This window comes from Epinephelus lanceolatus, chromosome 2 (assembly GCF_041903045.1).
Source record: "Epinephelus lanceolatus isolate andai-2023 chromosome 2, ASM4190304v1, whole genome shotgun sequence".
Taxonomy (NCBI): Eukaryota; Metazoa; Chordata; class Actinopteri; order Perciformes; family Serranidae; genus Epinephelus; species Epinephelus lanceolatus.
Genome location: NC_135735.1, coordinates 30,064,616 through 30,076,914, shown reverse-complemented (window position 1 = coordinate 30,076,914; position 12,299 = coordinate 30,064,616). Strand labels below are relative to the sequence as shown.

The window sequence follows — 12,299 nt, the reverse complement described above, 5'->3', positions numbered from 1 at the left end:
GAGGGAGTCTGCTGTCTGTTGCAGCTGCAAGAGATCAAATTTCATTGGGGGCGGGGAAAAGTGCAAGGCAGTCAGCAGTCATTTAGTTTGTTGCCCTAGTAACCCGTTTCCACTGAAGAAGTTCCTGGAACTATTTGGAGGGCTGGAACTACTACAGGAACGTCCTCTCGCTCGGCCCTCTCAACCGCCGTGTCTCCACTGAGAGAGCGGAGTCGGAGGAAGGTTCGTTGTAGGGTTGGGAATCTCTCTGTGATAGACGATTCGATACGTATCTAGATACACGGGTTACGATACGATTCAAAAACGATATATTTTGAATACAGAAAGATTCGATACAGTGTACGACTGTTATGATTCGATACTATTTGATATGATTCTATGGTTAACATTTGTTGATGTAGACATTAATCATATATTATAAAATAAAGAAGCCAATTCTATAAAAGTGACATTCCTACAGTATTTTCAAATTTGTAAAAGACCACATCCCCAAGCATTGTTGCTGTATGGCACTGGCAAAAATAAAATAAAAAGACAAACAACAACAAAATCACACATTGTCTGTGTTTTTGTATGTATCTTATATGGACTTGAGTCTGGAATAAAGTTTATCATAATGCTGTACAATATAAACATAAAGCAGAATAAAATAATAACATGCAATGTAGGGGCAGAATCTGACATCTCCTGTTATTAGTTATTAGTTGTTATTAGTTAGTCAGCTTATCACTGACAGCATGTCAGACTATTTCTCTGTGTTTGCTACACTCTGTGTTTGTCATTTATAAAAAGATAAATCACTTTTCTTTAATACATCACTGATATTTCAATGGAATAAATTACTTATTGACTTATTCATACTTCAAAAACAGCATCAATGAGTGATTAACATAGGGGGGATCAAAATAAAATAAATAAATAAAATAAAAATCAACGAGCCACCCTCCTCCCCTGACAAGTAAAGAACAGTCCCTAAAGTGCGGTGAGGTTTGTGGAAATGTGAACGGCTCGTTTCTCCTCTGACACGTCACATACCTGTGTGCTGCCACGGCTCGGCTGTTCAAGTATTTTTGGGCAGTCATGACACCGACGGAGACTTCTTGGACCTGGAACCGGGCTTCTCGGTCGCCGGTAAGCCGTTATCTTGCGCCCCGGAGTACTATGGCTGCCGTATTTGACAGGAATACGTATTTCTGTCTGTGTCTGTGACTCCCGTTCAACCCACAACCGTCAGGATTCGCCTTTAGTTTCTGCTGCGGCTTGGCTGCTCCCTGGTTTATCCAACCAGCATTAGCTTCTGTTCCTCAGCTCCAGCAGTCAAGCCGGCGCTGATGTTTACATCCATTACCATTGTCAGTAATGCCTGCTACGGAGCATGCCACCGGCTCTCGCGTTGTTTTAGAGATGCAAACTGTTAAAGCCAGTCAACCGATTGCTAGTCTTGTGATACCCGATCCATGACTCTACAATCGATTCATCTAAGGATTCATGGCTGAAACCCATCGATTGAGGAGGCTGCTACCGACGCAGCCGTATGTCTTGCTTGTCAAACCGGATATCCGGTCGTATCGGTTAATCGTTCCCAACCCTAGTTCCTTAGTGTCCTTCTGCGTCTTCGTCTTCTTGTGTAACCTTGTGTGTATTGGTGGTTAATACAGCATTACCGCCACCTAGTGGATTGGAAGCGCATTACACCTATAATGGGCTTTTATTGGGAAAAATAGCTCAAATGCGACCCCCAGTGGTAAAATTAGGTATATAATTCGATATATCGGTTCGGTTAGATATTTGGCTTTAAATCAAACCATTTGGAAAATTTTCAAACTGGCACAAGCCTAGTTTATAGGTACAGTTTGCAGTAAAAAAAAAAATACTGTGCACTTTTATAGTCTATTTACCCTTAAAAAATGAGCTATATTTTTTAAGCTATATACAAGGAAATCTTTGGCAGCCATCTTACGTCCATATCTGAAAAGCAATTCTTGCATAATTCATCTCTTTGTTGAAGCTCATTGCTTCAGCTGGCAGCCAAACCTTTTGATAACTATCCTTAAAGGAACATTACCCTAAAAATGGATGCTCATCTCGCACATCACCCAAGCAAAATGGTGAAAATCAGCTTGGAGGGCTCAACTGTCGGGAGCAAAAGGTGTGCTCAAAAGGTGGAGTACCCCTTCATTGTATTTGATTAATGAGTTAGTGCTGCTGGAAATGTCGCGTAAGCTGTTGACACATTAAAACTAGGGGAGCACAGCAGGTGGTGAGGGGCCTCCGTTCAGCTTTGGCCCTCGGCCACAGTTGGCCAGGAGCCCCATTAGTGTTTGGTTTGTTAGAGTTATTATGTACAATGTGTCAGTGAAGCTGTTAATACATTTACACCATGGGAGCACTTGCGGTGCTGGAGAGTCCATTTAGCTCAGGGGCTTTGGCATCTTTCCAACAGCAACAACTCTACATCAAGAATCACAGATTAAAGGAGTATGGCGATTGCTATTAGTTAATACATGTACACCATGGGAACTGAGCAGAGGTGTTATTGGATTATGGATTGCACCCATTGAGAGATGCTTTCAGTGTGAACTCAGGGTCCCAGTAGAGATTTGGATAGAGAGGGATTTTTTCAGGCTGAAAATGGTGGGTGTTGGACAGGTAAAATAATTTCATCTGCACCTTTTCCCAACAATTTTACTTGGGTGTGAGGGTGCAAACTCTGCCAGAAAAGGGCCAGTCTGCAACTGTAGTATTCAGACCCGCCCACAGAAATGGCTGGGCCCCTGAAAATGTCCAGTGAATGGGCCCTGCCTAAACCTGCTGTACTCATATCAAAGTATGCGTATGCACTCTCTCTGTCTTAGTTTAAATCAGTAATCTTCTAAGGTTACATTTTTCAAAATATTTCTTACCACAGTCATTGCCACTGTTTTTTTTTTTTTTTACATTTTACTAAAGCAACAATTAATACGATGTTTATTTTTGTTGTTTTAAGTAATAGTAAATATGGGGCTGACCACTTGTGAGTGACTTGTGGCAGGATTTTTAAAATGTATTTAAAGGATGCAGAACATTACTTTGCATTTTACCAACCTGCATTTTGAGTTAAGCTGCAATAGGTTCCAAAAATGTTTTCATTTAGAAAAAAGTTAACTAATCTGCCAAAGTTTTAATCACCTTGAAAGATGGATTTTCCCAGACAAATTTCAAATGCTAACATCTGTCCAAATCCCTGATTGGCAATATGTGCACACGGTCTGACATTTGTTCTGGTTCCGCTTGGTTTTAACTATACAGCCCCCTGGAAACCAAACAAGAAATTAGTGATTTTTGCCAGGTATGAGGAGCGAGATTTGACAAAACATCTGTTTCAACTTTGGCTTGTGGCAAGTTACATGCTGTGGATACAAATATAGTTCACTCCAGTTGCTATTTTTTTTTACTGTCAGGTTACTAGAGGTCATTTTACACTCTCATTCCATGTGTTTTTTAAGGAGGGACAGCTCACAGACAGCATTGCTCACATCACATTTTGGTCATTTGGAATAAATTTATAATGTATGAATATCACCTAATTACCTCTGACATTTATTTTTTAATGTATTAGTTTATTTTAATCTTAAATCTTTACTTTATTTTTTATCACTGGGTGTTAACACTGGGAGTGTGATGCAGGAGTGGTTTGTGTTTTTTTAAGTGACTGTGGAAAAAAATAATTCCACCATAAAAACTGGTAGCTCCATTAATTTTTAATGACTGTTGTGTTAATGCAAAAAACCTTCTCCGCATTTGCTACTCGTGAGTCCAGTAATTACAATTTATAATTTAATGTCAATTTATTTGCATCAAGCTTTTATTTGGATTTGAATTATGATGTGTCCGTGCCTAATGCAGTGCATTTACACCACAGGGAGGAGGTAAGAGGGTTATGGCGGTTGGCTTTTATCCAGTAGCAACTGCTCTGGTGCATCTTTAACAACATATTCAAGGAGCTGTTTGCTTTGCTATTTTTAGTGGATGGTTAGCCAATATGCGTCACTGTATATTTATAACCATAGGAGAGAGCACTGTAAAGGTAGTGCAGAGACCTTGCTTAGGAAACTTCTTTTCAGCAATAGCTGCTTTGGGCCTGACCTCTGATGTCACACATTAACAGATGGATCAGACAGATGAACAGATGAAGTTCTGACTGAACAACGACGCAGAGAGACAGACCTGAAGTCTAAAGTTAGTGATCATATACAGTTTGATTTGTGAGCAACAAGAAAGTGTCTTGGGTTTGATTTTTCTCTTAACAAACCCTTCCATCCACATGTAGCGCAAATTTTAACCAAAATTTCAGAAAATCAGCAAAAGAAAATGCAGGTTTATGTGTTTTTCCATCCAGTATTGTTATTAATATTGAGAGCTGGTTCAAACAGATAAGCCATAGGTGATTCTAATTCTCCAGTCAGGTGCCACTGCAGAAGATGAGGGCACAATGAGATGACGTAATTAAAAGAGTGCCAGTCAGACCTCAAATGAAGTAAAACAATGGATGTTTAATCATGGAGTGCACACCAGATAAAGAGATTTATAGGACTAATACTATAACTGTGTTCATTAAACACCATCCAGAGAAGACAAAGAGAGCTTGCCGTGGCCTGTGCAATGACAGCACGTCACATGTTCGTCATCATTTATTCTCCGTATCTTTTCTTTGCACTTAGTTGCATTAACGTTTTATCGATACACATTTTTTCCCACCCCCTTCAAGCCTGAAAGAGGTTACACTGAGTTTTTCTTATTAGCAAAGTGAAAATGCAAAATTGAAAATTAATCTCTTAGAAACTCATTATGAGGATAAATATCATTTATCATTTTAAAATTAGTTTCTTTAGCTCTTGGTGAAAAGGGAAATTAAGGTACCTGGTTCTAATTCTTTCTTATAAATCAATTCCAGGTGCTCATTAAAGTTAGATAGCTTAATTGGTAGTTTAGCAATACAGAATCGCATCTGACCAAAAACTTTACCCCACCACATTTAATGAGTACTTAAGAGGGAATATCAAACCAGAATCGAGTTTTATCATTTATTCATTGCCTCATAGTCAGTCACAATAACCCCCCCTAAACAGTTTTTCCATATCCCCTTTTCTAAGACAATGACGTCTGTTTTCCAAATAAAGACATTTATTTGATTAGTTGATAGGATAACTTTGGCAGGAATGACTTGTGAAAAAGCTGGGTACAGAATTCTAGGCAGTGCTGCAATTTTAGTAGCCTAATCAAAATTCGTCCAAAGACTGATAAATCCCTCTGTAATCAAAACTTTAGTAAAGACTTACCATACCAGTCTCAATATTTAGATCATCTCAAGTTCATATATTTTTTCTTATATCACCTCATTTTTAACTTGAATCTCATAAGATTTAGTGGAGGGTGGCCATGTATAGCCATTAGCTCACATTTTGTTTAATTTAAAAAGAGTCCAGAGGATTTAGAAAACTCATTTATCTTCGTGATTACCAGAGGGATCTGTTGTGACCTCTTGAGGAAAATGGTAGTATCATCTGCTAGGTGAACTATGTCTGTTGTATCTGGAGTCAGTGTAGGGTTATCTTTTAAATAGTGTCCAGATATATCTTGTCGTGGTGGTGTGACGAAAATAGAGAAACGGAAACTAATGGTGAAGGAGGGGATCAAACAGAAAATACGATACCAGTGTCTATGTACAAGGCTTCTGCAAGACACCGATAGTAATTTATCAATAATTTAACAAAAGCCTTTATCAACATCTCTCTCATCCACCTCTTCCTGTCTCCCTCACTTCCTCATTCCTTCTGGCTCTCATCTTTTACTGCTGTCATCCTTCATTTGTTCTTTTCCCCTTAACACAACTTTACTTCCCCTCTGACTCTGCCTCTGTCTTTCCACTTTGCATTCTTCTCTCCCTTTATCCCACTTTGCATGTTACGTTAGTTCTTAGCCTCTATTCTATCTCATCTTCTCTCTGCCGTTGCTCACTTCTGAACCGCTATTGAAATGTTGCCCTGGTCCAGAGTTGCCATAGCAACACACTGACCTGCCCTTAGGCTGTGAAGGGCCGGAAGGGACAGTGGCAACAGAGGAGCATCATCAGTCACTCGTAGTAGACACACACACAAACACACATACACATACACATACAGGAATGCCTATACAAACACAGAGACATACAAAGGGTATGGGGCATATACAAGAACAAACAAACATAAACACATAAGTAGAAAGTTAAAGCATTTAAGACTGATGGTGCAAGAGGAAAAAGTACTTGAGATTGCTCAAAATGGAATCCAGTGGCTTCTTTGCATATGGCGTCATATATTGGTGCACTGTCTGGATGGAGGGCAGGCAACTGGAGGCAAAGACTACCAACACTGCACAAATGCCTATGGTCTGCACTGTTTCTGGCTGTTACAGTCAATCATATTGGGACAAAACAAAAGCCACTTTACGTCCATATATAGTAGGACATAAAGGACAGATGTTAAAAAAAAACAATCAAAGCAAAACTGGGAAACAGCAGCAGATGTGGATCAAAAAACTCCATCTTCAGTCCAGAGGAGCAAAGACCATGAATGTCTAACATTAACATTAAAGGTGTGTTAAACATGCTTTGAGCTGGATGCAATCCCAATGTGCTCTGAGAACTTCTCTGTGTTTTTAGAAAATAGTAGATAAAGTTTCTTTGGCTAACTTTAGCTAGTAATGTTAGCCAGACAGCAGTGCATCCATGTACAGAGTTTAAATATAAGAGAAGGTTATATTCAAGCACATTCACTCACCTGGCCAAAAACAAGACGGCAGTCTTGTTCAGTCATGGACCCAACCACACAAAACAGTTATAGTCCACTAGACTCTTGTACGCTTTCATGAGTTTGCAGTATAACATAAGTCATCTTCCTCTATTTCCAATTCACTCGTATATGGCTTTATCACTTCCTGCCCTCCATCTGAATTTTGCATTTCATAATAGTCATGTGGTTGTAAACAAGCTATTTCCTGGTCAGCTTAATGGCTGAGAAGCCAGTGAGGGATCACATTGTCATGGCTAACCCTAACTGTTTCTGCACAGTAGTGCACTTACATGAGTGCAGGGCAGGGAAAATGGACATCCCAAAGTATGGTAAAAGCAAAGTATATTTTAGTAATGTGGATACATCATTGTAAATTAACTTGCAAAAGACACAATTTGGTATTTCTGTATGTAAGAGTGTAAACATTTAGTTGATGTGATTTTTCTTTTGTGTTGTACTCCTGTGTTCGGAATATTTCACTCCTACAAAATCTGTTTTATTTAGATAATGAGAAGGCTACATTGTCCTCTGTGCCTTTTTACACATCTGTCCATGTTTTGTTTTCTGATTGGTCCAAAATTGTAATGCACACTTTGTTGTGAAATTACCCCAAATGACCTTGACTTGCAAATCGTTGGAATAAATGAAATGAAAAACAAAGGAGTCATCCAATATTAAGTAATCAAAGTGATTAAGCTACTGAATACAATTGCAAGCGGCTAATTTGAACTTTCCCAGGCATGAGGTTACAGCTAAACAAGGTTGTATAGTACTGATTAAAAACAAGGCAAACAAATCAAAGCCCTGTGCACACAGCCAACATTACTCTCTCCAGCCACATTGTAAATATGTAGCAGTAACCCAAAAATAATACTGAATATTAATAACGACTTGAAACAAGCAATTTATACATAAATTTGTAGTGAAAACAACTCACTTACTGTCTTCTGAATATTACTTTAACATTTTAGACAAGGGTTAATACAGTGAACACCTAGACTTATTGAGGCTGATGTTTAAAATCTATAGCATGCATGCAGGTCATAACCTGCATATTACCCCTTGCTTAGAACTACAGTAAAGCCCCTATAAATCTGTCATTATCTATCTCATAAATTTATTAGGGCTGTCATTATACTAAAAGTATTTTCTCTACTTGTATTTGGCAGTGTCATTCAGTGTCTTCTCAGCATTAAAACTGGTGCCATTTGAAAATCTCATTATTGCCTGTTTTTGTAAGATGCAAATGTCTGTCTACTCTAATAAAACACGAAAATTAAAATTACTCAAATAAAAAAGATACAGCATTGTTTGATAAATGTGAAAAATTTTCATTTTTCATCTGCTTGGTAACTTCAGTGGATTTCATTTCAGCACCAGGAGCTGTCCATATTATTAACAGCTTCATGCATGGTGCAGCAGTATTGTAGCATGAGATCGGTCTGTTTCGAGACTGGTCTGAAAACCACTTTTTGAAGGTATCAGCCTCGTCTTGGACTGGGCCTTGTACAAAGAGGACTCGGGATTTTATATTATATCAAATAAATTGCCTGTGCAAAAAAAGGAGTGTTGAATAAACATGGTTAGTTGATTATACATACACACACACGTTTGTACAATATGACAATAAAAGAGGTGAAGGAAGAGGAATCTTCATTTGTTTTCTGTGGGTGTTTTTATGGGAAAGATAGATCACGTCGAGCAGTGCTTATGATTTGCATGTTTCATATTTTACCATGAGGGTGTCATGCAGTGTTGGACTTGCACTAATCTGGTCTTGGTCTTGCGTTGCCTTGGTCTTGTCTCGATCTTGATACACGCATCTTACTCATGACTTGGTCTCAGTTTAGGTGGTCTTGACTACAACACTGTGGTGCAAATTGAGTCACTCTATCTCCTTTCCAAATTGGATATTGATTTTGGTTAAATTTGTGTAATTTTCAGTAGAATTTACACGATGTCAGCTGCCAGATCTTGTCACAAAGAGCCACACTTTATATATACCTTCATATATACTGTATCTCACATCCTGCCTACATCAGCTCTGCAGGTAATTCACTGTTTTGCACATAGAACCAAAAGAGCATGTTGTGATTCAAAAGTCTAATCTCAGCAAACCAGACTGCACTGTTTAACATTTGACGTCTGAAAAAGGAACAAAGCTTTATTGCCAAAACTCAAATGATTTCTCAAAAGTGCAGCTGTTGTTAAGTACGAGATTAGCTGGATACTGACAATACTTGTGAACACTTTATCCTTCCAAAATACCCCCCTGATTATTTCAGACATCAGTCTAAATGAGGGAGTACCTTTGTGTACCAGGCTGGCTTGTTAAAACATGCCAGCCTGGCAGACACAGGACTGTATGGTCACATAAGTGTGACTAACGACTTGGCTCAGACGCATGATTCCTTTCATTCTCTCTTCCTTTCGTTGCTTCTTTCTGCCCATCCTTCAGTCAGTGCTGTTATTTAGGGCTTGAATTTGGTTGTGTGTCTCACCTTGTTAAAACAAAGCAGGCAGCATGTTTGCACAGAGGAGGGCATGGTCAGCTGAGTGTGAGTAACTTGCCTCTGATGCATGACTTCATACAATCCAAATAATGAGTCAATTAGTGTAAATTATACATGTTTAGGGCCCACTGCAATTAGTTCACCTCTCCATTTTCCTGTCTGACTGGAGTCTCTGTCTTTACCCTTTCCTGTCTCCTCCTCCTCCTCCCCTCTTGTCCTTCGCTCTCCCTTCCTCCATCATTCTGTCTCTAGTCTCCACCCCTCCCTCTTCCTCATCCTCTCTTCTGTCTGTCTCTTCATCTTCCTTTCTTTTTTCTCCACTTCCTCTCCCTTCTTTGTCTTCCTCTCACCCCCCACTCCACCCCTCCCTCCTTTTTCTCTGTCCTAGTTCTCAGGGTCTCATGGTGAAGCTTTGTCTAATTACCATGCTAGCGTTTAATTGGAACAGCATCCACAAACACACAGACTGACTGACTGAATAGCCCTTACATGTAGACACAGTGCATTGTCCATGCACATACGCGCACACATAAGAATTTGCCATTTGGATACATATTACACACACACACACACACACATAACACACCCAGCAAGTTAACATGCTCCAGTTATACAAATACACACAACACACAGCGTACACCAGGGTCAGAAACCGTGGAGTTCGTCCAGGTTGTACTACAGCCACTGTGCTGATGCCCCTTCTGTAGAGCTATGGCATGTTGGCTACAGTCAGAGATTGATTTTGGCCTAGTTATACCATGAGCTGCCTGTAGCTGCTCTCACTGTAGCGCTGTGTCATCTAAGAACTGGCAACAACAGATGCACGTTGGGAAAAAAAAATGCTAGCCAGACATCTAAATACCACACACAGTCACTTTCACATATTTTTAGGTTTCTAGCAAACCAAACATACACATCTCTCTTATTTTGTGTCCATTCTGATGTTTGGTATTTGGTCAGTTTCGTCCGTAGTGACTGTAAAATAGGGAGCAATTCAAATCTATCTCCGTGTTGATCTTACGAGACATATTTGACATACTTACTTGTGTGTGAATCATCACATGATGTACTAGAACATTCAAGAGATACTGTTAATTGTTTCTTTAAATGTTTCCCATATCAGTGGTAGTAAACCTAGGGGTCAGAACCCCGAACAAGGGGCCTCAAGATCAGTCTGAGGGCTCACAAGATGTCCAAGAAGAAAAACAAAATACTCATTTTTTTCTGTACTTTTTTTCTCGGGATATACTGGATAGTTTTATCTCCTAAGGCAAGTAAAAGCTGCTCAAGTGAAGCATTCTGAGAAACTGAAATTAGTCTTTGATTGAATGTGCTTTTAGCTCATTAAACCAGTGACGTTGTGTAACAAAAACATTGGTTTGTTTTAATGGATCACAAGCCAAAAAGTTTGTTAGATCATTCCCCTGCATCATAGATTGGCACAAACACAGCCATGATTATAAATGTGGTAAGTTCTCTGTTGCTGAGATGCTAATAGCTGCTTGGCTCTTCTTTTGTCGGTTGATTTGTTCATTTGGTTGTTTTTGGAACATATTTTTTGTTTGTTTGTGTTTTAAAGATAGGATACAATCAAAAATAATGTTCTCTGTTTTCTTCTTTGTGTTACAGTCCTGCCCAGCCACACATGTGGCACTCCAGGCCTCATCCCAAATGGAGTCATTCATGGCTCGCGGTACAACATGGGGGACAAGATCCGATACAGCTGCGAGTCAGGTTTTGTATTGGAAGGACACAGTATCCTCACATGTATTGTATCACCTGGCAGTGGAGCGCAGTGGGACTTCCCATCACCATTTTGTAGAGGTAAGATGTTCTTTATTCTCTCTTTTTTCTCTTCATTGTCAGCCATTTGAAGCTCCTCTTGTTCTTAAAATAGATCATAAAAGTCTGTCATATATGACATATGACAACTTGCACAGACACATGTCCCGAAACAGTTAGCTACCACTGTTAGTTCATAAGTGAAGTGTGTTTCTAGAAATGGCTTGAGCCAACTCCAACAACAAAACTGAGATACAGGGTAAGAAAAAATAAACACTCTAAGTGATGGGTTCATGAGAATTGAATGACCTTACATGAGGTCACAGGCCTTGGTGTATTGATTACTTTTAAAGCAGAGCAAGGTCTGACTCATAACACGTAACAAACCATTGTACGAACCAGATGGCCAAAATCCTCACGCAAAGTCCTTCTAATAGTTCATTAGTCAACAGACAAGAACAGATCTGTCCAGGTTTACACCAGCAGGGCCAGTAGATAGTTAAACAGCTGAGCTCAGGGATTCAGTATGTTTTAATAAATCTCTGGAAAATTCACTTTAATTTTTTTTTCTGTGGCTTAAATTTAACAATTAGATTTCCTGTGTCTAGTTAATATTTAATATATAGTTAATATAAAATATCCGTGGTTTTCACATTGAATACATCACTGATGCATTAATAGAGATTCAGTGGCAATAGATTGATGACAAGGATGAAAATTTCAACATTATTGTTATTTTACTTGTAATAACAAATTGATCTAAAAGTTACGTATCAGCTTTTGGTGTCATTATTTTTTCAATTAAACATTTATTTAACCACAAAAGGTTAATCATCTCTTTTATAAAAGTGTCCTGGCCAAGACAGGCAGCAGCACATTAAAACAAAGTTGCAGACAAACAACATGTAACAGTTACTGGCAGTAAGAAAGAAAAATCAGATACACACACACACACTGGCGCTGCATTTTCTCAACTATATAATGTCCATATTCCTACGCAAAAACGCCTAACTGTGTTGCTGTTTGGGTCAGGAAGTGGTGTTGCGCGATCCACAGCTGTGGCTAGTTGCGCTGAATATAGACATCAATACCACCTGCAAGACTGAGAAAACTCAGCGTTTGCAGTGAACATTTCTCTCAGGATTATTTCAAATCACCCTCAAAAAAACCAAGAGAAGCGCTTGCCAAAGAGCAC

General features: G+C 39.1%; 1 protein-coding gene across 2 annotated transcripts in view; it reads left to right on the top strand.

Annotated features, from left to right (window-relative positions):
* LOC117260150 (CUB and sushi domain-containing protein 1-like) overlaps nucleotides 1-12,299 on the top strand; it is a 529,510-nt gene that overhangs the window by 256,980 nt on the left and 260,231 nt on the right. For both annotated transcript variants that reach the window (XM_078176328.1, XM_078176324.1), the window contains exon 4: nucleotides 10,952-11,146. In XM_078176328.1, coding sequence (XP_078032454.1) covers nucleotides 10,952-11,146 — 195 coding nt within the window. The remainder of the gene's footprint in view (nucleotides 1-10,951; nucleotides 11,147-12,299) is intronic.